We start from the raw sequence: 26,445 nt of genomic DNA on the forward strand, positions 1-26,445 counted from the left end.
GGCATGTACTTTGTTATTTGATATCTAAAAATCTTTACTCATTACAGAATGCTCAACCATTTATTTTTCAATTAATTTGCATGCAGTTATGTAAATGTATCAATTGTTTCCTTAAAACTCACAATAAACAATTAAACCAATGTTGTCTTAATTTCACTATTTTTTTAACCAAAAAAAAAAAGTTTTAAAAAAATGGTTCGGGTTCTGGTTCGGGTCGCGGGTCGGGTCGGGTTGACCCGCACAAAACACGGGTCGGGTCACGGGTCAACCCGTTTTTGCTTCGGGTCAAAAAAATCGGGTTCGGGTCGGGTCGGGTCGGGTCAGAAAATTCTGACCCGTTTTGCCATGTCTAAGTAAACGACCGGTTGAATGATGTAATAATTTCTAGTGGGGGAATACATAAACACAGTTGAGGTAGAAACAATTTAGTTTAGTCATCCTGCAATTCATAGGGCTAAACGCCTTGAGCATTTGTGAAGTTATAAGGGGGATATGATGATGTTGATCCTCAAGAAATAATCAAGTTTTGTCAAGATCATTTACCACATTATATGGCTCCTAGGATTGTCATTTTGAGGATTTGCGAAAAGCAGCAGGAAATATACAAAAGTTTATTTTTAGAGAAAAAGAAATGGCTATGGGCTGCCTTTCTTGGGAAAAAAAAAAAATTATATAGCAAGTGGTGTAGCATGTTAATCTCCAAGAAATGTAAATTTTCATTATTTGTTCTATAATAAATGCTAAAAAATTCTATTTAGTCACTAAAGAGCTTTAAAGGGGCCCCTAAAGTTGAAAACAATCTTAAGGTTAAAACTTAAAACTAAAATTTGTCACTTTTAGGAAAAAAAAAAAAATCTCTACAATTTACTGTTTATCATTTATAAATTCAAGACTTTAAAACACTATTCACTATTAATTCATAAAACACTCAAATTGTTACAGGGTTTTTCAATTAAAACTTTATGTTACAAAAGCTTTTACAGTTAAAACTCTATCTCCTACTGCAGGTACGCATAATATCAAACAGGTACTAGTAATCTCTACTTCTTACAATAATGACAATTAAGCCAAACATACATACATAGCCTCCAACCTCTCGAGTTTCATCCACCAGATGAGAGAGGGTTGTTCCATTAGACAGTTTCATGAGATACTTACTCAAAATCAAGAGTAAAAACCATATAGAGTTTTAGTTTATCTATGGCAGCATATCCCAATTATTTTAAGGTACCATCAAGGGTGCAGCAGCAACAAGTACTTGGTCTTATTCACCAAATTCTCATGTGGCGGCCTGGCCAGGATCTTGTTTTAGGTTGAGGCGAATAATGTAGGGAAGGGCAACTGAACCACAGTACAAATGATTTCCTATCTTGATCCCACTTGAAACCATTGCCAATCCAGGATCATAGTAATGGGCAATGGGATTTCCTACCAAATCAATGGCCAAAACCCCACCATTCTTCTCTATACGTGGTCTTCCTATGTACTTCTCCACGATTATTAGAATCTTCCTGATGAAAGGGTATCTGAATGCTATATCAAATTCAAGTGTATGTCCCTGCCAGTATTGCACACAAAAAGGTACTCACTAGATGTTAGGAGCACTTAAATTCATCTATAAAAAAAAATTAAAAAAAAAAAGAGACTATAAAAAAAATTAATATTTGCATTACTCAATTCGGAAAACAATAATGAATAAAGTTCATCAGACATTAAAAATAACAAAATAAAAAAGACATTTGCATTATTATTAGTGTTCGAATTAGGAGTTATATCATATATGCACAGCTCTCCTATTCCTAAATATCACTAAACTATGGTTGATTATGTTGTCTAGGATGATTCTTCACTCACTTCAATAATCCAAAGAACCATGGGACTCCAACTTTGTCTCTGTTGATTTCAACAGTCTAATAACCTCACATACTCGAGAGAGAGAAGGATACTTCTTTTAGAGGTAATTGTTCTTAACTTTTTTTTTTTTTCCTCTTATGCAATTGCTCTCGGTGGGGGGCTATAGATAGGCAAATCCCGATTGATGGCCATTCAAGGAGTTGTGTCTAAGCATCACACCCCTTGAATGTTACATCATCTATGGAGTAACTCTTCAAGTGTTATTCCCAAGCCTTGTGAATTAGGGTGCTGCTCCTATGGATCTTGGCATGCCCAACTGATAGGTGCCTAGACTAATCATTAGTCATGCTTATAGAATTCCTTTGAACCAACATTCCTACAATCAACCGCGAACATTTCATATCTCTATTGTATTATTTCTTTGAATACTAGTAATTATAACACCAAAATATCCCTTTTCATCCCCTTGGCATAATCAATCTAAATTAAGCAAGGATCCTAATTCAGTTTTGTATCTTATGCATTATTAACACAAGGAATTAATTAAAAACTGAGTCTTACACACTATGTTTACCCATGTGGGTTACTATAATAAATAAATTAAAATGATTAAGATAATTTAATTGAAATGAAATTCTAAGTTATTTTAATTATCTATCATAATTTTTGGCTTTGATAAAATTTCAGTCCTATACAATTTGCTACTGTCAAATAAGAAGGTTTTTTTTTTTTTTATTATCTATCTTATTGTTTATTTTCATTGATATTAGTGAAGTTTTTTATTTAATTTACATATGAATCTTAAGTAAATTAAGCTTTGCACAAGCTTAGTACTAGTTTAAAAATATAGGCAGTTTTTTTCCACGGAAAGTATGAAGTAAGAATCGATTTACCCTATACAATGCAATCCAATATTGACCTTCTCCATCATATCGAATGTTATCTGGCAAGCCTGGCAGATAATCAATAAATTTGTCTACTTTTCCTTTCTCCTTGCCTTGTATGTGATATTTTCCACACCTTCTCCTGCATTAGCAACCCATTTGGAATAATCAAAACTCCCACCGTGCGAAACAAAAATTCAACTGTCATTAATTTTAGTCTTTGAACAACAAAGTTGTTAGAATAACAATTAAATTCATTGTTTTCTAACGGCTTTAAGCTTTTGGGACTGATGAGGATTTATCATAGTATCAGAACAAGTAATCTAAGCTTCTATGTGTTAGGTCTCACTAATCTAGGGAGTCTAGCACCACATTTATGTTGAAACCAGCTGCAACAGTCTGCAACATTATGCAGATCATGTAGAAGAAAGGCTTTAACAACGGTTGTGGTGGTAACTTATCATAGTATATTGAGTTCAAACTGTGTCTTATCCGACAACCATAACTTTTTAGTAGTGGTGGGAATATATCAGAAGCAAACATAAGGGGTCTAATAAAACAATTTCTTCAAGACTGAGAATCAGCAAACATACATTGGGGTTTCGCAAAAGATCACATAATTCTGATCAGGTGAGACTACTACACCATTGGCAAAGTAGAGGTTGTGGACCAGTACCTTGGTGGTTTTAGTTGCTGGATCATAACTCAAAAGTCTACCATTGGGTTTACCTTCCAAAAGGTCCCAATTGGCCTTACTTACACTATATTTATATGAAGCATCTGTGAAATAAATTATGCCATTATGTGCCACATCTACAGCGTTTGTCGTTTTGAATTTTTGTCCCTCAGCCTCATCTGTCAACAGCTCCACCACACCGTCTGCTGTCACATTTAGAAGGCCCTGTTATACATCACATTTCATTAATATAAAACACCTAACAACCATTGGTTTCGGAGGACTAAGGAGCACTTAACAAGCGTGGAAATTTTTCTGTAACTTGTGCTAAAATTACTAAACAGAGATTAATTACATTAATTTGTTAAGTAATGTTATAGATAGAACCATTTTTTTTTTATAATCAATTATTATAACAACTGAGGGAGGAAGGATTTAAATCCGGATTCTTCTCATAAAAAAAAAATTAGGCAATACCACTTAACTACTAAGCTTTTAATCACAACTTATTGAGTTGTTTTTGGGCTTGGCTTTTTTGGAGTATTGTGGCATTAATAAACCCTCTAACTTCGTCCTTATGAGTTATATGGACCTAAAGAATTTATATTTAACAAAAAAATTTAATTTCTATAGGAACATTAAACAATTTGAGATAGGCGATGCCTTATTTTATTTTATTCTTAAAAAAAAAAATACTATGATATACTTCGCAATATTTTGGGATTTGGGTAAAATATAAAAACCATCTATGAGATGAGATTTTGATTAAAATAAGGTAGTGCCAAGACTTGTATTAATTGCACATGCCTCATGGAAATTATAGGCAATGGAGTGTTTGGGTAACCAATGATAGATAAATAGTAACTAGAAATGGATAAAGAAGCATGAGTAAGGGAATTTTCAAACGGTGTCAAGTGAACTTTGTCTTTTATCATATTTCTTTTATATATATATATATATATATATTGTTGTACTTACACATGTGATATTGAGTATTAGAAAATAGCACATATGGACTCCAATTGTCACCCGGTACAAATAAAGTTTTTTTTTTTTTTTTTGTCACCCTGTACAATAAGCATTGTCATTACTCAGAGAAAATATATAGCATGTGATGTGTACTCAATCTTCTATAGTCACACATATGATCCTTTTATAGTTTTATGGGTTATGTTAACGGATATCTTAAAGTAATTGTAAGGACCAGATTTGAGTCCTTAGCCCAGACGATAGACGGACCTAGGCCCAAAAAGCCTAAAACAATGAATTTATAGAGAGTGAGTTGGAAAATTGGGTTAAAATGAGTTGGACAACAAATAAAGTGAACTTAATTGACAAGAACAGGAAAGTAGATTGAATTAATCTAAAGAAAATTGTCATCGGCACGGTCCGAGGAAGTCAGTTCTTATGTATTTCTTACAAGTTTGATTACAAAGTTGATTCCTGATTGCTACTATTTTTCTCTCTTGATTTCTCAATCCCTTCTCCATGGAGGGTCTCTTCTATTATATAGTTATCCTTAGACAATCTTGGCCCTTCACTTGTTGATCACCCAAGCCACCACTTAAGTGCTTGTCCCATCGGACACCCTCTCAGTCCCTCTGTGCGTTGGGGTAGCCAATGCAATACTGTTCAGGAGTTTTCTCTACTTTAATGCAACCAGAAAGTTAGCTGTAGAGCATTCAATGCAGTGGTAGCAGCTTTCTCCTTAGATATTTTAGGACTCCTCCTTGTCCTGTATTCCCATAGTGCTTATCCGTATCAACAGAATGTTTCTAGGTCGTTCCCCCGGATGGCAGACCATCTCTATGGACCTCGGCCTTGGTTAGCCGAGGAGGCATAGCCCTCGACCCAATATCTTGGGCAAACTCCTCTCTGTCCTGTGTTCTCATAGTGCTTATCCGTATCAACAAAATGTTCCTAGGTCGTTCCCCCGGATGGCAGACCATCTCTACGGACCTCGGCCTTAGTTAGCCGAGGAAGCATAGTCCTCGACCCAATCTCCTGGACAGTTATGATCAAAACTAACCTCTTCATTTACTAACATAGACTCTCTTTACTAGGGGTGTCCATGGGTCGGTCCGGGTTGGGTTTGTGCCCAACCCAAAACCGACCTGATGACATCGAGTTTCCGGCGAGTAAACCCGTCACCAACCGTAAAAACCAACGGGTCAAGTCAAATCGGAGTTGTGTGATCAGAGGTCAGATCAGTCGAAGCCGACGATGATGCTGCCGGAGATTCCATTTTGACAGCGATCTATATTTTCACCGGATCTTCGTCAGATTTGTGCAAAAATCATTAGATCTAAGCAAAAAAAAATCAAATCATGACCTGATTTTTTCAAAACTCATGAGATCTGAGAAAAAATACATCAAATCGTCGCCGAATTTGAGCAAATACCATTGGAGTTTCGCCAGATTTAAGTAAAAACCATTGGAGTTTCGCCAGATTTGAGCAAAACGCATCATATTTTCAATGGATCTGAGCCTTATTTGAGCAAAACCCATTAGATTGTAGCTGGATCTGAGCGTAAATGATGAGATCTCGCCAAATTCGGTGGAGATTTCATGGATCTAGCTGAAATCTCACCGGATCTAAAAAATCTCGCTGGAAAATGCTATATAGCTCAGTCGGTTCGGGTTTCTTCGGGTTTTGGGGAGAAGATCCAAGACCAAACCGCCCAGATCGGATTCTAGAGAAGAAAACCCGTCGCCGACCACCGGAGTAGTTGGGTCGGCCTGGGTCCGGTCGGATTTACCGGGTGGGTCGGGCCACCGGTTGAGTTGGACACCCCTAATCTTGACAATGTCTACCCTCCTCGGACGACCTCTAGTCCTCAGCTTGGGCCCTAGACCCATTATATACATAGATAATGAGTTCTTGGGCCCAATACCCCTACAATAATTATTAATAAACTATAATAGGAAAGTTTTGACACCATTTTCATGGAAAAAAAAAAGTTTGGTAACCGTTTATGCGCGCCAAAAATGAGGCTGATGGGCTGGGCCTCACTTAGGCTCACAATCTATTTTTTATGTGAGTTTTGGATTTCCTAACTTGGGTAGTTCCCAACACAAAGACCCAACGTAGCAACTGCTCTTGAGGAGTTCCCCTACTCCCACAACTGTTGTTCCCCTATTCTCCCCTATCTTCTCATATTTATAGCCCAATGATTAGTAGGGAGTCATGATTACTCTTGCGGTTAGTGGTAGGGGAGGTCCAATGTCATCATCACTAAGTGGATGTTTAGTTGGGAATGGGATGTGGTAAAAGTGGCATTGGAACTAGTTCCCCACTTCAGAAGGGATGTTCGGCAGAGGTTTTTCCTAGGGCAATACCGATGTAACCGAGGTATAGTGTCCCTGATCAATCATGCTCTGGTCCGAGGTGTACCTTGGCAGGCATATCCTAGGTTACGGACTACTATGAACATGTATTATACTGGTTCACTCAATAGGTTTTGGGCCGGGTGTAATGTCATGAGGCTCGGGCCCATGGCCTTGGTAGGCCTAAGGTCTAGTTTTGGGCAAGTGGATTGGGCCCGTGGGCCGTAATGCGAAGTTGGAGTTCAAGGCCCAAGGCCTAAATGGGTCTGGGGTCTCGTGTCGTACATTGTTTTTCCCCATTATTTTTTATTTTTAATAATAATTTTCTATTTTTTAGACTAAAAATGCAAAAGGTTGTTTTTAGTTTCTAATTTTCAAAAATCAATAAAAATACGCATTTAATTTAATAAATCTGTTTCATTTAATGAATTAGAATTAGAGTTCAAATCCTAGTAACAACATATAAAGTATTTTCTTTTTTTTTTCTTCAAAAAACTTTTTATTTTTTATTTTAACTTACCAAACATGTTTTTGATTTTAAAAATATAAGAAAATTGTTTTTTCTTTATAATTCCAAAAGCAAGTTTTTGAAAATAAAAAACAAAAACTGTCACTAAACATAACCTTACTGTTTTATCATTCTCCATAGTTTTATTAGTTTCTTTAAATAGTAGTAAGAGTATGTTTGATTGTGTTGTTTAATCAACAATTTTTGTTATTTAAACGATATAACACATATTTTTACAATATTTTTTTACCCATTAATTTTTCTACCACGCTTAATCAATAGTACTATAATAACGATATAGCTAGAAAAAACAAAGGCTGTTTGTTCTTTCTTATTTCTAATTTTCTAGCAACCTGAACAACCTCATGTACAAAAGCAAAGAGACGTGAATGGTCTTATCAAGAAAACAAAGAAAGAGAGACGTGTCTGGTAGGTTCTCAAAAAAGAAAAGAGACGTGCCTGACAATCAATTACACGCTAAAATTTGTAGTCAAACATTTTTTTTTTTTATTGTGAGGCCGGTCACTCACAATTGCACAATTTAATAAATTATGAGATTGAGTTTTAAAATGGCTGCGTCTATTAGGTTTAGGTGGACTAAATTATACTCACACAATACTCTCTTAAGAATAATTTAATTTTTTTTTAAGAAACAAAAACACAGATAAAGAAATTATGTTTTGACACAAAGACATATTTTTTATATAAAGAAAAAAAAAAGTCTACATTCACGACAAATTTGACAAAAAATTTAAACAAAGTCTACGGTCACAACAAATTTGACAGAAAAATTTATACTTGTTAGATGTGACCAGTTATTAGTATTAAATAAAAAAAATAATGTTGAATTCTGAGAGGCGGCTAAAACTTGTTAACTCAACTGAAAAATCTTGTCTACATAGAATTCCTCGTTAAAAGTTAAAACAAATAATAATAATAATACACAATGTTAGTAATCATTCATTGTATGCATAAACTGAATCTTAATTTTTTCAGCATATCTTGGTAGTTGAATATATATTTTCATTTCTTTGTTGATTAAAATTTTTAAATTGTGATGTCAAAAAAAAATTAATTGAATATATATTTTCTAAAATAGAACAACATCAAATACAATAATTTATTCACTTCTTTTTGAAAAAAATTATTCTAAATTGTAATCTATAAAATAAAATTAACCACATACTTTGATCCTTAGAGAAAAATTAACACTCGCATCTTATATCTATGGTTATGGTAGTTTTATTGTTCAATTTTTTAAAAAAGTAATATTTTTTTTTGAGAAACTTTTAAAAAGAAATATTAATCATTCAAAATTTTTTTTTTTTTTTTTGGAACATCATTCAAATTTTAAATAAAACATATACTTAGTCGAAAAATATAATTTAGTCTAAGAATGAATGATCACTGACCTTTTGAGGATCAGCAACGATAAGTTCATTGTTTTGACCAAAAGCAATTCCCAAGGGTCTCCCACCGGTGTTGACCCATTTCTCCACAACCGAGTCAGCCGCCGAGTCGTTTACAGTGACTCGGCTGATCCACCCGTCAGCACAGCCCGTGTAGATGACTCCGGACTTGGCATCATAAGCTACATCTTCTGGAGCTTTCAAATTCCCAACACCCACCAACTCAGACTCTCGGAGCATGTGGTCGTTACGTGCTGGCACGGCTATGACGTGCCGAGTCAACACGTCAGGTGGCAGAGGAGCCGGGTCGAACGAGTCGAGTTGGTAGAGCAACGTCGCCGCCACAACGGGGACCAATACTGTGACTAAGAAAGTGAAGGGCCATGAGCTTTTTTGTTTGGAAATAGTGGGTTTAGAGGGTCGGGGTAGGGAAGCTGAGTCGGGGGTTTTTGACTCGTCCATAGTTTGAAGTTTGTACAGTGAGAGTTTTTCGAGGAGAGCAACTGATCATTGGAAGTCTGAAGTCTGAACCTTATAATGCGATAGATAGGAATCTTACGTAACGTAACCATCCATTTTGAAATTTTTTTTACGAGGAATTGAAGAAATTGTCAACTCATCAAATAATTACCTTTTCATTTTTTTTATAAAATAGTTAAATTTATAAAATTTTATAAAATTCTATCCGAATTCTTTTTTTTTTTTTTTTGAAGAGAAATTCTATCCGAATTCAAACGCACTTATACCATAAATTAGATATTAGATTAATAAAAAATAATAATTTTGAAAGATTAAAATAAAAAATGGAAAACAACGTCAAATCAGTTACTGTTGGCATCCTTTCGAGTGCCTCTAGGGCTCCACCCTATGAATTGACTACAATTACAACTTGTATTCATTTCTTCTTTACTGCCTATGTTTAAATATTGATGATATTTGTTTTGTCGGTAGAATATGACCGTTCCAGCCAGAGGCGAAGTTAAAAATTTTTGTTTGGGCGATTTTGTGTTGCTAATTTATTAGTTTATATAAATTTTTGGGATAATTACATTTTATCTATTTGTGGTTTGTCTCTAATTTGATATATCTACCTGTAGTTTAAATTTTAACACTTTACCCACTTGTGATTTCCACCGTTACTGTGCCATAACCCACCTCTCCCTTCTTCATTACTCTAACTCAAAATATGCAAAAAACAAAAGCATTTTCAAATCAAAACTCACTCACTCACTCCCATCTCGTCTTTAATTCATCAGGCAAATATAAAATATGTTGAGGTTGATGCACAAGAAGGCACTTCAGTTGGTAGTGGAAGCCGAAAAGGGTGAGAATTAGGGATTGAAAATGGATGGCAGTGTTGAAAATGTGAACTTTGGATCGAATTCTGATTTGGGTGTTGAAGAAACTTCGATTGGGGTATCGAATTCGGGGTTGAAAGTAGATAGCAGAGATGGAAATGTGAATGTTGAATTGGATTCTGAGCTGGGTGGAGAAAGAAACCCGGTTCAAAGTTCAAATTCAGGTGGTTTGGGGAGTAGAGGGATGAGAATAAAGGAGAAATTGGAGAGGGAGCTTAGTCCGGTGGCCATAGAAGTGGAAGATATCTCTTATCAGCATGCCAGGCTTGCTAGTGTTAGAGGAAGTGATGGGGAGACACATTTTAATGTAAAAGTTGTGTCTAAGGAGTTTGAAGGGAAAAGTTTGGTTAAGAGGCACAGGCTTGTTTATGGTTTGTTGCAAGATGAGTTACAGAGTGGACTACACGCATTGTCCATTGTGGCAAAGACACCTTCTGAAGTTAATGGAAGTTGAAGTGTGTTGATGACTTATAAGCTAAATACAAAAAATGGAAAGCATCAACTGGATCTCCCCATCAAAAGATAGATCAAGCCCCTGTTTGGCTACTGAGAAAATGAAGGAAAAAAAATATATCGAAAAATGTATCTTTTTCCTTCAGCTCCATCCATATCCACAAGAAACGAAGATCTCACAAATCAAATTGAGCCAAATCCTAAAACCCAGCTCGGTTGAGATAAGCTATCCATTTTCCCAGATCCCAAAAATGGAAATTCTTTAATCCCATCGATAAAAATGGAAACTTTGACATTCAAATCCTTTCCATTTCCTACATTTTCTCATCATCCAAACGAGACCCATGTAGAAACCTATAAAGTAGATCTATAATTTAAACTTTACAACCATTTTTAACAGATCAAATCTGAGACTTAAAAAATTAACAGATCAAATCAGAGCAGTCGTTACTGTGTTTTGATCTGAAAAAGCTTTTGTTTTTTGCATACTCTTTGTTAGAGTAACGGAGGAGGGAGAGGTGGGTTACGGCACAGTAACGGTGGGAATCACAGGTGGGTAAAGTGTCAAAATTTAAACCACGGGTAGGCACATCAAATTAGAGGCAAACCACAGGTGGATAAAGTGTAATTATCCCTAAATTTTTATACACATACACAAACACATGTATCTATACACACACACAAAATTAATATCTTTCATAATGAATCTTTAAAATTAAATGTTTCATAGAATTAAATTAATCTTTCACCATCTTCCATAGTAAAATCCTTACAATTTTCATTTTCAATATAAGTTATCAAATTGTCTACCGTTGTGAGTAAAAAATTTTCAATTAAATTAATGAAGTGTTCAAAGACATAAATGATCCAAAACTTTAAAAAATATGAGAACACATTTTACCATAAAAAATGAATTTGAGAAACAATATGTTCTCTATAACTACTAGACAAATTGGAAAATTTTTTTTAAGAACATTATTGGACCAACTCAAATAGTTGGGGGGGCCAAGTCCCATTTTTTAGGACTAATTATTAAAATATTAAATATTTCTATATAGTAAAAAAAAAAAATTCAAAAATTTTGGGGGGCACATGTAGCTCTGCCCCTGGTTCCAGCCAAAAGGTATATTAAAAAGCATATATTGTATAGGCATCAAGGCCAAGGCCCATTGGGCTTGGCGGGCTAGCCCATCTCCCCATCCCCATTTCGGGCCTATAGCCTTGATCCGAGCACCTCATGAACTAATTTGGGCCCAAGAATTGAGATGAGATTGTATTGTCTTGAACACCCACAGCAAGCCCCTTCCGGTCGCCTTCAACCTGGTCAGGGGGATCATTGCTCAGAGATACCCTGTACTCGGTAGTGCCTGGTAGTGCCTTTGAGAATATCGATGCCGAGTAGGCCTTTGGAGGTGGGAATCAGTTTCAATGCCATTACCACCTTTCCGATGGAGCGCCCACTTAGGAATGATGGAATTGGACCCCCATTCACACGAGTGAGGGAGTAATCATGACACCTCCACTCACCTCAAGCTATATATAGGAGAATGGATTGAGAAGAAGGGGGTTGGCAATTCTGGGTAGAACACACAGAGAGAAGGACTATTCCAAAAAAAGGGGGAGTGGCTTTGAGAGAGAGAGAGAGAGAGAGCTGCAAAAACAAGAGTAACGGGGTTTCCAGGCGAAGGACCACCCATAGTAGGAAACCCAAAGTCCACAATACAAATAGATTGTGAGCCCAATTATAGGTAAAGCCTGTTAGCCCTACTTTGGGTACGCGCATATATATATATATATATATATTTATATATTAAAGTTGATAAAATCTTTTGTTATCAAATAAGATATTTGTAATTCAAACATTCTTATATCATAAACTAGATATTATCTTAACTTAACGATAAAGAATAATAATTTTGAAAGGTTAAAAAACTTTATATATATGTATCATATGATTCATGTCATGTCATCAGAATTTTCATCTCAATTTCGAATAGAAGTTTCTCTAATAAAATCCATTACACTACAATACAAGCAAGCAACCAAGCGTATTATTAATTTCTTTATTAAAAAAAAAAGTGTACTATTAAATTTTTTTGAAAAACATTTGAAGAAAGTGTACTATTAATTATAAAACCTTTATAATAAATACGTGAAGGTGAGTTGTTTAAATAATTTAATAAGATAAGCAAAATTTTTTTTTTTTAAATATAGGTAAATAATGGGGAGCAAATGGTGGGGTTGAATTACATTTAGAAGATATCATAATGGATACTAAGGGTCCATTTGAATACCGCTTATTACTAAAAATTGAAAACACTACAGCAAAATAATTTTTAAATGTGTGAATAGTATCGTGGGACCCAGTTTTAAAGTTGTTTTTGCTAAAAAAAAGTACTTGTGAGTCCCGTGAACAATACACAGGACCCACTCTATGTAAAACGCAAACGCATGTTAGCCGTGTTTCAGCTCTATCCAAACACTCACTAATACTACTTAACAAGAATCCTGTGAGTTATGCAATTAACATATCTAATGAGTAATGTGATTAACATATATGCTAATGCTTTTTAAGAACTGCCATAAAATGGAATGAATGAAATCAGTGGTGGAGCTAAAGGACCAATAGTAAAATTATACACACAAACAAAGCGGATTATCTTAATGATTTTAATGTACTTAATGAACCACATAATGGAAGCATGTCATGTGCTACTGCTAATAGGTAGCTTGCATTTATTTATTTCTATTATAATTCAATACCTAACAATCTCTTAAAAAAAAACAATAGGCAGGGGAGTGGATTTGAACAATGGTTATCCTTATAAAGAAGACCAAGTAATGCCATTGGGTTACAAAACTCTTAGTTAAGTGATGTGACCTAAACATAATGCACAATATCTAGCTTTTAATTAATTGACAGTTTTTCTTCAAATCATGTTTAAGGAATTTCATTCACTAGGGGGCCCCTAGGTTTTTAAAACTTTCCCTCCCCCCCCCCCCCCCTTTATAATTGAAATTACCAACGTTCCAAGTAATTTTCAATACAATTCTGAGACTACGTTATAAAAAAATTGGAGGTTTTTAACCACGGTTTTCAGTTTTTAAGATTTATTCAAGGATATATATATATAATGAAAATAAATAAAAATGTATATGATTGGAATATGGTTAATTAGAAGTCAATAATTGGTCAAGAGCTTTGTAACTTTTTTTTTTTTTTGGTTGAGGAAAATAGAGCTTTGTAACTTACGCTCTGTTTGTTTTGATGTAAAATATTTTCAAATATAAAATATTTTACACCGAAAATATTTTACAGAAAGTATTTTCCTTTTACAGTGTTTGGGTTTGTATTTGAAAATTCATTTGCAAGTGTATAAAAAAAAAAAAAAAAAAAAAAAAAAAAAAAAAAAAAAAACACTTCAATTAGAAACAACCAAACTCAAAATTCTCATCATCCTAAGTTTAAATTATCAAATTTTAATAAGAAACACAGTTGTGAGGCACAAGAATTTAAATAAGGTATCTGTGCCATGTGTCGTATCCATAGTCGAGGAGTCCATTATCATGCCAAGAAGGCTACACATTAGGACAGTAAGGCCACATTAGTGGCACATTGCCAGAGGAGGTCCTATTGTTAAGAAAAAGTTTCGGAGAGGGGGTTAGCCCTGGCATGACTGAAGGGATGGTGGCTGCTCCCACATTTAATGCATCCTACTAAACCTCTTGGCTGCATTTATGTAGAGAAGACTCCTAAACAGTATTGCCTTGGCCGCCGCAACTCACAAGGGGTTTGGGAAGTTGTCTGATGGGACAAGCACTCAAGTGGTGGACTGGATGATCAACAAATGGAAGGCCAAGATCGCTTGAAGGGAGCTATATAATGTGAAAGACCCTCCAAGAAGAGGGGGGCAGAAAATCTGTAAAGAAAAAACTGTAGCATTAAGAACAGCAACTGTAATCAAATCTAAGAGAAATATATTCAAGAATTACTCTCCTTGGACATTGCCGAGGAAGAATTTATGTGCACCACATTTGTCTATTCATTGTTTTTCCTTACTCTCTTACCATCTTTAGCCCATTGAGGGCGTTGTCCACTTCATTGAAGCCTAGCTTTTTAGCCTACTCTCTACAAATTTATTGTGTTGGGCTCTTTGGGCCTTAATCCATTCATCTTTTGGACCTAAGAACCAAAGTCCGCCCCTACAACAGCCATGAATCAAACCACCCAAACTCATATTAGCTAAAAAAAAAAAATATATATATATATATATATATATACAGATTTGTAACCCAAAAAAAAAAAAAAAAACCCAAATTTGCATGACACAAATGGAGATCTACAGAATTTTTGTATGACAGGGCCTAGCGATAGAGATTTGTACAAAACATACCTAGATCTACAAGGCTTAGGAAAAAAAATAACCAGATCAACAAACACAAATTGCAATTTTGGTGCTTGATTTGCAGTGGAGAGATGCCATCTCTGGCGTTGAAGATTCTGTTGCTGGTAGGTGCTCTCCCTGTTAGGCTTGGGAGAGAGTTAGGAGTGATTGGTCTGTCAATGTGATCTCTACGCGTGAGAGATTGTAAAATGTAAAATGTTTTAACAAAATTTCAAGCGTTAAATATTTTACTTCTTTTTGCCTTAATTTTATAGTTTGACCGAAAAATATTTTACAATTAACCAAATTTTACAACAAAACAAACATGGGAAAATATGTAAAATATTTTCCTAAAAATATTTTACTTCAAAACAAACGGAGCATTAGTGTTACAAACTTACAATCTACTATATTTTAATAGATGTAGTAGTTTGGTCCATTTCAGGTCCTTTCGGTCCAGTTTGGTCCCTTTTATCTAGTTTGATCCTCTTCAGTCTAGTTCGGTCTTCTTCAGTCCACTCAGGCCAATTTTGGTCCAGTTCGATCTACTCTATCCCAGTTTGGTCCAATAAGGTCGATTTTGGTCCATTTAGTTCTCTTCGGTTCATTATGTCCCTTTGATCCAGTTCGGTCTAATTTGGTCCTTTTCGGTCTAGTTTGATCTAGTTTGTCCAATTCGGTCTTTTGGGACGGGGACCATAGTTTTTGAAAATAAGATATCAAAATTCAAATGGAAGAAGTGCTGAGTTTGAGAGTTTGGGTTTTTTTTTTTTTTTTTTCTTTAATAAATGAAATATAATTTTTATCTATTACTGTATTTTTTTTTTTTAATGTGAAAGAAAGCAATATAACTATTATAGAAACCAAAACTATTATAAAAACGGAAAGCTACTAAAATGGAGGCTTTTAACCACAGTTTCAAATTTTAAACTATTTTTAAGATTTATTGAAGGAATATAGTGAAAATAAATAAAGATATAGATGAGTGTAATATGGTTAAGTAGAAGTCAATTGGTTAAGAGCTTTGTAAAGTAGTGTTATGGTCTACTATCTTCTATTAGATGAACTCGTTCGGTCTATTTTGGTCTAATTTGGTCATATTCGGTAAACTTTGGTCCAGTTCAGTTCTCTTTAGTCTAGTTTGCTCCAATCATGTCCTCTTTAGTCCATTTGGTCTTTTGGGAGGGGACCAAATTTAAAAAAAATAAGAGATCAAATTGAGGAAGTGCTGAGCTTGAGAGTTTGGAGTTTTTTATTTTATTTCTTTATTTCTTTAAGAACTTCATCAACTTTACTGCTCCACGAGTGGAAAGATACACTAGAATTAAACCTACTACATAGAACCTCCATTTTAAATGAGTTTGAAAATCAAGCCTCCACGAGATGCAAAGAATGGAGCAAACACCAAGGACTCGACCGCCATGAGCTTGATGAGAATATTGAGTGAAGGACCAAAGTATCCTTGATTGGATTTCCAATTTATGTCACCTATGAGTCATAGTTACTAATACTTACAACTTCATTTAGTACTTTTTTTTTCTTTTTTTTTTTAATCGAACGCAGATTTTGACAAATCTACCTTTGTATTGCATTTTATTCTTATATCATCCATTATTACAAAATTTTCGTAAGATCAATTCTATGTCATTAATCAAACACTTTTATAGTATAGAATTATACCTAAAAACTAAGTTTATATTTTTATATATTTCTAAGCATTTATTTTTCATATATTGTTAAGTACATATCAACTAATAGTGAATAATAGAGTGAATTCATGACCATTAATTGATGTTTATAATACATGGCAAGATTTAAAAGACTAAATAAAAGATAACTAGATAAGTGTTCAACATTGAAACTAATATATGAAAAATATAAATTAAAACCCTTCCAAGTTTTGGCTAACTCTTACTATATATGGGGTTTGGGTTACAACCATATCAAAGTTGTATCATGGGTGCTAGGTGCATTGACACTTCTTTTCTTTTCTTTTCTTTTTCTTTTTTTTTAAATGCTAGGACATGCATGCAAAACAGCAAAAGTATCTAAAGTATCTAGTACGGACATGTATTGAATACAGGTATTCAAAATAAAAATGGAGTATATGTGCTTTTTAGATTAAAGGAAACACAATGACAAGTGGATACTAAGGATTTGAAAACAACATAAAGAAGCATTCAATGGCGAATGGTTTCGCAGTGGGCATTTAGCGGTGAAATATGATGATAATTATATTGAAGTAAACGACCGGTTGAATGATGTAATAATTTCTAGTGGGGAATACATAAACACAGTTGAGGTAGAAACAATTTAGTTTATTCATCTTGCAATTCATGGGGCTAAACGCCTTGAGCATTTGTGAAGTTATAAGAGGGATATGATGATGTTGATCCTCAACAAATAATCAAGTTTTGTCAAAATCATTTACCACATTATATGGCTCGGATTGTCATTTTGAGGATTTGCGACAAGCAGCAGGAAAGATACAAAAGTTTACTTTGAGAGAGAAAGAAATGGCTATGGGCTGCCTTTCTTGGGAAAAAAAATTATATAGCAAGTGGGGTAGCATGTTAATCTACATGAAATGTAAATTTTCATTATTTGTTCTATAATAAATGCTAAAAAATTCTATTTAGTCACTAAAGAGCTTTAAAGGGGTCCCTAATGTTGAAAACAGTCTTAAGGTTAAAACTTAAAACTAAAATTTGTGACATTTAGAAGGAAAAAAAAAAAAAATCTCTACAATTTCCTGTTTATCATTTATAAATTCAAAACTTTAAAACACTATTCACTATTAATTTGTAAAACACTCAAATTGTTACAGGGTTTTTCAGTTAAAACTTTATGTTACAAAAGCTTTTATAGTTAAAACTCTATCTCCTACCGCAGGTACGCATGATATCAAACAGATACACGTAATCTCTACTTCTTACAATAATGACAATTAAGCCAAATATACATAACCTCCAATCTCTCGAGTTTCATCCACCAGATGAGAGAGGGTTGTTCCTCTATAAGACGGTTTCATGAGATACTTACTCGATATCAAGAGTAAAAACCATATAGAGTTTTAGTTTATCTATGGTAGCATATCCCAATTATTTTAAGGTACCATTAAGGGTGCTGCAGCAACAAGTACTTGGTCTTGTTCACCAAATTCTCATGTGGTGGCCTGGGCAGGATATTGTTTCAGGTCAAGGCGAATAATGTAGGGAAGGACAACTGAACCACAGTACAAATGATTTCCTATCTTGATCCCACTTGAAACCATTGCCAATCCAGGATCATAGTAATGGGCAATGGGATTTCCTGCCAAATCAATGGCCAGAACCCCACCATTCTTCTCTATATGTGGTCGTCCTATGTATTTCTCCACGATTATTAGAATCTTCCTGATGAAAGGGTATCTGAATGCTATATCGAATTCAAGTGTATGTCCCTGCCAATATTGCACACAAAAAGGTACTCACTAGATGTTAGGAGTATTTAAATTCATCTATAAAAAAAAATTTAATATTTGCATTACTCAATTCGGAAAACAATAATGAATAAAGCTCATCAAACATTTAAAAAAAAAAAAAAACCTTTGCATTATTATTAGTGTTCGGATTAGGAGTTATATCATATATGCACAGCTCTCCTGTTCCGAAATATCGCAAAACCATGGTTGTTTTACGTTGTCTAGGGTGATTCTCCACCCACTTCAATATTCCAAAAAACAATGGGACTCCAACTTTGTCTCGGTTGATTTCAACAGTCTAAGAACCTCACACACTCAAGGAAGTGAGGAACACAGAGAGAGAGAGTGATACTTCTTTTCAAGGTAATTGTTTTTTCCTTTTTTTTCCTCTCATGCAATTGCTCTCGATGGGGTGCTATATATACATAGTCAAATCCGCATTGATGGCCATTCAAGGAGTTATGTCTAAGCATCACACCACTTGAATGTTACATCATCTGTGGAGTAACTCTTCAAGTGTTACTCCCAAGCCTTGTGAATTAGGGTGCTGCTCCTATTGATCTTGGCATGCCCAACTGATGGGTGCCTAGATTAATAATTAGTCATGCTTATAGAATTCCTTCGAACCAACATTCCTACAATCAACCGCAAACATTTCATATCTCTATAGTATTATTTCTTTGAACACTAGTAATTATAACACCAAAATATCCCTTTTCATCCTCTTGGCATAATTAATCTAAATTAAGCAAGGATCCTAATTCAGTTTTGTATCTTATACATTACTAACACAAGAAATTAATTAAAAACTGTGTCTTACACACTATATTTACCCATGTGGGTTACTATAATAAATACATTAAAATGATTAAGATAATTTAATTGAAATAAAATTCTATTTAGCAAATTACAAATGTTTAAAACACTGCTTTGATTAGAATTCTATTACCAAAAGTTTCTTTATTTTATTTTAAGTTATTTTAATTATCTATCATAATTTTTGGCTTCGATAAAATTTCAGTCTTATACAATTTGCTACTGTCAAATAACTTGAAGGTATTTTTTTTTTTTTCATTATCTATCTTATTGTTTATTTTCATTGATATTAGTGAAGTTTTTTCTTTAGTTTACATATGAATCTTAAGTAAATTAAGCTTTGCACAAGCTTAGTACTAGTTAAAAAATATAGCCAGCTTTTTTCCACGGAAAGTATGAAGTAAGAATCGATTTACCCTATTCAATGCAATCCAATATTGACCTTCTCCATCATATCGAATGTTATCTGGCATGCCTGGCAGATAATCAATAAATTTGTCTACTTTTCCTCTTTCCTTGCCTTGTATGTGATATTTTCCACACCTTCTCCTGCATTAGCAACCCATTTGGAATAATCAAAACTCCCACTGTGCGAAACAAAAATTAAACTGTCATTAATTTTAGTCTTTGAACAATAGAAGTTGTTAGAATAACAATTAAATTCATTGTTTTCTAACAGCTTTAAGATTTTGGGACTGATAATGATTTATCATAGTATCAGAACAAGTAATCTAAGCTTCTATGTGTTAGGTCTCACTAATCTAGGGAGTCTAGCACCACATGTATGTTGAAACCAGCTGCAACAGAGTGCAACATTATGTAGATCATGAAGAAGAAAGGCTTCAACAACGGTTGTGGTGGTAACTAATCATGGTATATTGAGTTCAAACGCTGTCTCCAACTTATCTAACAGCCATAACTTTTTAGTAGTGGTGGTAATTTATCAGAAGCAAACATATGGGGTCTAATAAAACAATTTCTTCAAGACTGAGAATCAGCAAACATACATTGGGGTTTCGCAAAATATCACATAATTCTGATCAGGTGAGACTACTACACCATTGGCAAAGTAGAGGTTGTGGACCAGTACCTTGGTGGTTTTAGTTGCTGGATCATAACTCAAAAGTCTACCATTGGGTTTACCTTCCAAAATGTCCCAATTGGCCTTACTTTCACTATATTTATGTGAGGCATCTGAAAAATAAATTATGCCATTGTGTGCTACATCCACAGCGTCTGTCGTTTTGAATTTTTGTCCCTCAGCCTCATCTGTCAACAGCTCCACCACACCGTCTGCTGTCACATTTAGGAGGCCCTGTTATACATCACATTTCATTAATATAAAACACCTAACAACCATTGGTTTCTGAGGACTAAGGAGCACTTAACAAGCGTGGAAGTTTTTCTGTAACTTGTGCTAAAATTACCAAACAGAGATTAATTACATTAATTTGTTAAGTAATGTTATAGATAGAACTTTTTTTTTATTTTTTATAATCAATTATTATAACAACTGAGGGAGGAAGGATTTAAACCCGATTTCTTCTCATAAATAAAATTAGGCGATGCCACTGAACTACTAGGCTCTTAATCACAACTTATTGAGTTGTTATTGGGCTTGGCATTTTTGGAGTGTTGTGGCATTAATGAGCCCTCTAACTTTGTCCTTATAAGTTATATGGTCCTAAAGAATTTATATTTTAACAAAAAATTTTAATGTCTATAGGAACATTAAACAACTTGAGAAAGGTGATGCCTTATTTTATTTTATCCTTCAAAAAAAAATACTATGATATATTTCATAATATTTTGGGATTTGGATAAAATATAAAAACCATCATGTGATGAGATTTTGATTAAAATAAGGTAGTGCCAAGACTTGTATTAATTGCACATACCTCACGGAAATTATAGGCAATGGAGTGTTTGGGTAACCAATGATAAATAAATAATAACTAGAAATGGATAAAGAAGCATGAGGAGTAAGGGAATTTTCAAAAGGTGTTTAAGTGACCTTTGTATTTTATCATATTCCTTTATGTGTGTGTGTATATATATATATATATATATATTTTTTTTTTTTTTGTACTTACACATGTGATATTGAGTATTAGAAAATAGCACATACCTTTCTCAAAAAAAAAAAAAAAGCACATATGGACACCAATTGTCTCCCGGTACAATAAGCATTGTCATTACTCGGAGAAAATAAATAGCATGTGATGTGAACTCGATCTTCTATAGTCACACATATGATCCTTTTACAATTTTATGGGTACGTTATGTTAACAAATGTTCGGGTAATTGTTAATAAACTATTCATGAAAAATATAAATAACTATTTGGTAACTATTTTTTCTCATTATTTTTTGTTTTAAAAAATAATTTTTTATATTTGAAACTAAAAAACTTGTTTGATAATTCAAAATGGACATAAAGCAAAAATTATTCTTATAACTCAATTTGGGAAGAAATTTGAAAACATGCTAAAAAAAACTGTTTTTAATTTCTAATTTTTAAAAGTAAATAAAAATACATATTTAATTTAATAAATTTACCTCATTTAATATATATCTTATTTAATATGAGTTAGTATTAGAGGTAAAATCCTAACAATATATTTTAGTATTTTCTATTTTTTTCTTCAAAATTTTTATTTTATTTTATTTCAACTAACCAACCTTTTTTTTATTTCAAAAATACAATAAAATTATTTTTTCTTTATATTTTCAAAAATAAGTTTTTGAAAATAGAAATAAAAAACTTTCGCCAAACATAACCTTATTGTTTATCATTCTCCAAAGTTTTATTAGTTTCTTTAAATAGTAGTAAAGAAAATACAAGCTCACGTACCAAAGGAAAGAGATATGAATGTTCTTAGAGCATCAACACAAGCGGATGTAAACATTTACAAATTTTATTCATTTTACCCAAAAATCTTCCATATCAATCCTTTAAAACTGTGTATATTTACACATTTGCATGCACGGTTATGTAGCTTGTGTATTCCATTATTTTATTAATTTCACGTTTTGCGCTTTTTTTTTTTTTTTTTTCTCTCCCTTCTTTGTGCAAAACAAACTGACTTCTCTCCTCATGGTCTTTTTCCTCAGATACACACAAACACCAACACAAACACACGGACAAATCAACACAGAGAGATAAACAAACACACCCACGCAGACAAACCAACAGAGAGACAGATCGGTTCTGGCGGCGGAGATCGGTGCTTGTGGGTCGACGGAGTCCGTGCTTGTGGGTTTTGATTCTTGTGGTGCTGGTGGGTTTTTATTCTTGTGGTTCTTGTGGTGGATAAATTATTTGAACATGAGAGGAAAAGGAAGAAGAAGATTCTTGTGGAGGAAGTGATTTGACCGTGAGGAAAGGAAGAGGAAAGAAGTAGAAGAAGCCAGAAGGACAAAGATTGGTCTGAGTGAGAAATGAGATAAGAACAAAGAAAAATGAAAAAGTACCAAAGAAAAAGTAGGTACTTTAGAAAAAGGGATAAGTATAAAAGAAAAATAATAATTAAAAATTAAAAAATTATTATTATTTAAATAAAGAGATCGTAAAATATAAAAAGTAAGTGTTTAATATAAAATAGATAAGAAAAATTTGGTCGGATGCTCTTATCAAGAAAACAAAAAAAGAGAGATGTGTCTGGTAGATTCTCAAAAAAGAAGGGAAGTTGAGAGCCTGTTTGGTGTGTCAACTGAAAACATAGTGTTTAGTGTTTAAACACTGAACACTATGTCCAAAATTTGGAACAATCCGTTTGGTGATGGTGCTTAAAATAGGATTGTTTGAAAACAACCAACTCAAAAACCTGTGTTTGAACAATGGTTTTTGAAACATGGTCCGGCCACATTTTAAACAATAAACAGACTATTTGATGGCATAATTGTAATAAAAATGACACTGAATTTTCACTGTAGCCGGACCCACTGACCAGCTTTTTCTAACATTTGTCTCCTCTCCCACTAAAATTCATCACCAACCTTTTATTCCTTTTCTCTCTCACTTGCTCCTGACTCTCCCACGTCTCTCTCTCTTTCAGATTTCTTCCTCTCCCTTTCCTCTCTCTCAGTGATTTCTCCCTCTCCCTTTGCTCTCCCTCAGGCCACTGTTGGCCACCATCGGCCAGCAACGCCAAGCCCAGGCCGCCGATGGGTTCGATGTGGCTTCGATGGGTCTGGTGATGGTCTCTCACAGGGATCGGCATGGAGTGGAGGATCATGACCAGTGGCGTGGAGGGTCTCTCACGGTGCGATGCTCACAGACCAGGTGGAGGTTGATCTCGCCATGGCTGTGGTGGTGAGTACTATGGTGTTAAATCTTGTGGTGGTGGTGGGTCTTGCATTGGTGGGTATTTGTTTTGTTTGTGGGTAAAGATCGAGTGGGTTTGTGGTGGGTTAGTGGTGGAGATCGTGGCAGATCGTTGGTGAATTTTGGCAGATCGACGTGGGTTATTTCTCTGCTGTGAGGGAAGATTGAAGAGAAAGGGATAAAGAAAGGGATAAAGACGGAAGAGAAGGAATAAAGAAAGAGAAGGGATAAAGAAGGGTTTACAAAATTATTATTTAATATATGTTGTCAGCTTTTTTTATCATTAAAAACACATATACCAAACACATATTTTACATTTTTTGAACACTGAAAAATATTGTTTAAACTATGATACCAAACACATTTTTTTGTTTTACTCACACTAAAAATACGTTGTTCAACAACACTTTTTAAACCACAATTTTCACATCTTTTTAAACAACAATTTTTAAAAACTATGACCAAACAGGCCCTGAGTAGCTGTTTATTCCAGCATGTTCGATGAGAGGAGAATAAGTTAGCTCATTATATACCAAAAAAAGCCATTTTATTTACCGACACTGATGTACGGTAGAATCTCTACCGAAGATGCGTTCCACTCGGATTTGCCATAATCTTGTGTTTGTTTGTTTATTTTTTTTGGTTGGGTCTTTCTTCTTACCTTTGTCTAAAAAAAAAATATCTCAAAAAGAAAAAAGACATGACTGACAATCAATTACACGCTAATTTAGAAGTGCTCGATATATGTATTTAAAAATATGAATAGATAAAAAAATATATAAAAATATGTGTAATATTATTTAAAAACTGGAAGATGGGTGTAAGTGAATTTACTTAATACCATACATTTCAAATTTGTAGTCAAACATTTTTTTTTTTTTTTTTTTATTGTGAGATCCGTGCTTTTTATTGGTCACTAAACAAAAACACACATAAAAGGATAAAGAAATTATGTTTTGACACAGATTTTTTTATAAAAAAAATAAAAATTAGAAAGTCTACCGTCACAACAAATATGACAAAAAGTTTAAACTCGTTAGATATGACAAATTATTAGTATTAAATAATAAAAAATAATGCCAGTAGCGAACTCTGAGAGGCGGCTAAAACTTGTAAACTTAACTGAAAAATCTTGTCTACATAGAATTCCTCGTTAAAAAAATAATAATAATACACAATGTTAGTAATCATGCATAAACTGAATCTTAATTTTTTCAGCATATCTTGGTAGTTGAATATATATTTTCATTTCTTTGTTGATTAAAATTTTTAAATTGAATATATATTTTCTAAAATAAAACAACATCAAATACAATAATTTATTCACTTCCTTTTGAAAAAAAAAAAATTCTAAATTGTACTCTATAAAATAAAACTAACCACATACTTTGATCCTGAGAGAAAAATTAACACAAGTATCTTATATCTATGGTTATGATAGATTTATTATTCAATTTTTTTTAAAAGAAATATTAGTCATTCAAGTTTTAAATTTTAAATAAAACATATACTTAGTCGAAAAATATAATTTAGTCTAAGAATGAATGATCACTGACCTTTTCAGTATCAGCAACGATAAGTTCATTGTTGTGACCAAAAGCGATTCCCAAAGGTCTCCCACCGGTGTTGACCCATTTCTCCACAACCGAGTCAGCCGCCGAGTCGTTTACAGTGACTCGGCTGATCCACCCGTCAGCACAGCCCGTGTAGATGACTCCTGACTTGGCATCATAAGCTACATCTTCTGGAGCTTTCAAGTTCCCAACACCCACAAACTCAGACACTCGGAGCATGTGGTCGTTACGTGCTGGCACGGTTATGACGTGCCGAGTCAACTCGTCAGGTGGCAGAGGAGCCGGGTCGAACGGGTCGAGTTGGTAGAGCAAAGTCGCCGCCACAACGGGGACCAATACTATGACTAAGAAAGTGAAGGGCCATGAGCTTTTTTGTTTGGAAATAGTGGGTTTAGAGGGTCTGGGTACGGAAGCTGAGTCGGGAGTTTTTGACTCGTCCATAGTTTGAAGTTTGTACAGTGAGAGTTTTTCGAGGAGAGCAACTGATTCTGGGAAGTCTGAAGTCTGAACCTTATAATGCGATAGACAGGATGGTAGTGCATTTTAAAATTTTATTTTTAGTTTTTAAATAATATTATATTTTTTATATTTTTTTATTTATATATATTATGAAAAATTATAAATAATATTTCTCAAACACTTCTCCCAAATGGGTCAAAATAGTTTAACCACTCATTTTGAAATTTTTTTTACGAGGACTTGAAGAAATTGTCAGCTCATCAAATAGCCAGAGCATTCTCATCAGCTCTCTTATAAGAGCATCCACAATAGATGTGACAAAAATTATGCTATTTTACAACATCAAAGACCTACTTTATTATTTTACCACACCATTTTATAACATCTCATTTATCAGATGTTTTATCATACAATTCTATACATTAAAATAATATTTCTTACACATTAAAATAATATTTCCTACCTATTAAAATAATATATACAACTCATCAAACACAAACAACAGCCACTGCAAACAACCAACAGCCACCACCACACAACCACCACCACTTTGATTGATCAATACCCAGCCACAACCACGGCCCCACGCCGCCACTGCACCACCACGACCCAAACAATCAACGACACAAACCCATTACAAAATCACCCCAAACAACCACGGCCCCACGCCGGACCCCATTACAAATCACCCCAACAATCAACGACACCAACCTAGGCACGATCGCCGCCACTGCACCACCACGACCCAAACAATCAACGACACAAACCCAAGCACGATTGCTGCCACTGCACCACCACGACTCAAACAATCAACGACACAAACCCATTACAAAATCACCCCAAACAACCACGGCCCCACGCCGGACCCCATACAAATCACCCCAACAATCAACGACACCAACCCAGGCACGATCGCCGCCACTACACCACCACGACCCAAACAATCAACGACA

The 26,445-nt window shown here is 34.3% G+C and overlaps 3 protein-coding genes and 1 long non-coding RNA gene across 5 annotated transcripts; 2 read left to right on the forward strand and 2 right to left on the reverse strand.

Moving 5' to 3' along the window:
• Window positions 1-893: 893 nt before the first annotated feature.
• LOC126690470 (protein STRICTOSIDINE SYNTHASE-LIKE 5-like) lies at window positions 894-9,238 on the reverse strand. The gene is made up of 4 exons (XM_050385639.1): window positions 8,662-9,238; window positions 3,332-3,639; window positions 2,748-2,880; window positions 894-1,558 (listed from the first exon to the last, which is right to left on the reverse strand). The coding sequence occupies exons 1-4, from the start codon at window positions 9,118-9,120 to the stop codon at window positions 1,280-1,282; spliced, it is 1,179 nt and encodes a 392-aa protein (XP_050241596.1). The 5' UTR covers window positions 9,121-9,238; the 3' UTR covers window positions 894-1,279.
• On the reverse strand, window positions 894-25,551 carry LOC126690469 (protein STRICTOSIDINE SYNTHASE-LIKE 5-like). Of its 2 annotated transcripts, XR_007644637.1 has the most exons (5): window positions 25,016-25,551; window positions 20,141-20,448; window positions 19,550-19,682; window positions 17,966-18,296; window positions 894-1,227 (listed from the first exon to the last, which is right to left on the reverse strand). XR_007644637.1 is itself a non-coding variant. In XM_050385638.1 (4 exons), exons 1-4 carry the CDS (start codon window positions 25,472-25,474, stop codon window positions 18,018-18,020), a joined length of 1,179 nt encoding a protein of 392 aa, XP_050241595.1. In that variant the 5' UTR covers window positions 25,475-25,551; the 3' UTR covers window positions 17,768-18,017. The 2 variants fall into 2 exon arrangements, 1 of the variants encoding a protein (XP_050241595.1); XM_050385638.1 differs by lacking the exon at window positions 894-1,227 and having other exon boundaries at window positions 17,768-18,296.
• On the forward strand, window positions 905-17,918 carry LOC126690473 (uncharacterized). Its single transcript, XR_007644638.1, has 2 exons — window positions 905-1,027; window positions 17,767-17,918. It is a non-coding gene; the product is annotated as an uncharacterized LOC126690473 (long non-coding RNA).
• On the forward strand, window positions 9,986-10,550 carry LOC126690472 (sufE-like protein 1, chloroplastic/mitochondrial). The gene has a single exon (XM_050385640.1). It carries the CDS (start codon window positions 10,003-10,005, stop codon window positions 10,468-10,470), a length of 468 nt encoding a protein of 155 aa, XP_050241597.1. The 5' UTR covers window positions 9,986-10,002; the 3' UTR covers window positions 10,471-10,550.
• Window positions 25,552-26,445: the final 894 nt, after the last annotated feature.

The sequence above is a fragment of the Quercus robur genome, chromosome 6 (assembly GCF_932294415.1).
Source record: "Quercus robur chromosome 6, dhQueRobu3.1, whole genome shotgun sequence".
Classification (NCBI taxonomy): Eukaryota; Viridiplantae; Streptophyta; class Magnoliopsida; order Fagales; family Fagaceae; genus Quercus; species Quercus robur.

Coding starts and splice junctions, on each gene's coding strand:
- LOC126690469 (XM_050385638.1), bottom strand. CDS start 25,474: ATGGACGAGTCAAAAACTCCCGACTCAGCTTCCGTACCCAGACCCTCT. Junction 19,683..20,140: donor ATATTTTGCGAAACCCCAAT/GTATGTTTGCTG, acceptor TTGCTAATGCAG/GAGAAGGTGTGGAAAATATC. Junction 18,297..19,549: donor ATTGGATTGCATTGAATAGG/GTAAATCGATTC, acceptor CAATATTGGCAG/GGACATACACTTGAATTCGA.
- LOC126690470 (XM_050385639.1), bottom strand. CDS start 9,120: ATGGACGAGTCAAAAACCCCCGACTCAGCTTCCCTACCCCGACCCTCT. Junction 3,640..8,661: donor TCGTTGCTGATCCTCAAAAG/GTCAGTGATCAT, acceptor GATGTATAACAG/GGCCTTCTAAATGTGACAGC. Junction 2,881..3,331: donor ATCTTTTGCGAAACCCCAAT/GTATGTTTGCTG, acceptor TTGCTAATGCAG/GAGAAGGTGTGGAAAATATC.
- LOC126690472 (XM_050385640.1), top strand. CDS start 10,003: ATGGATGGCAGTGTTGAAAATGTGAACTTTGGATCGAATTCTGATTTG.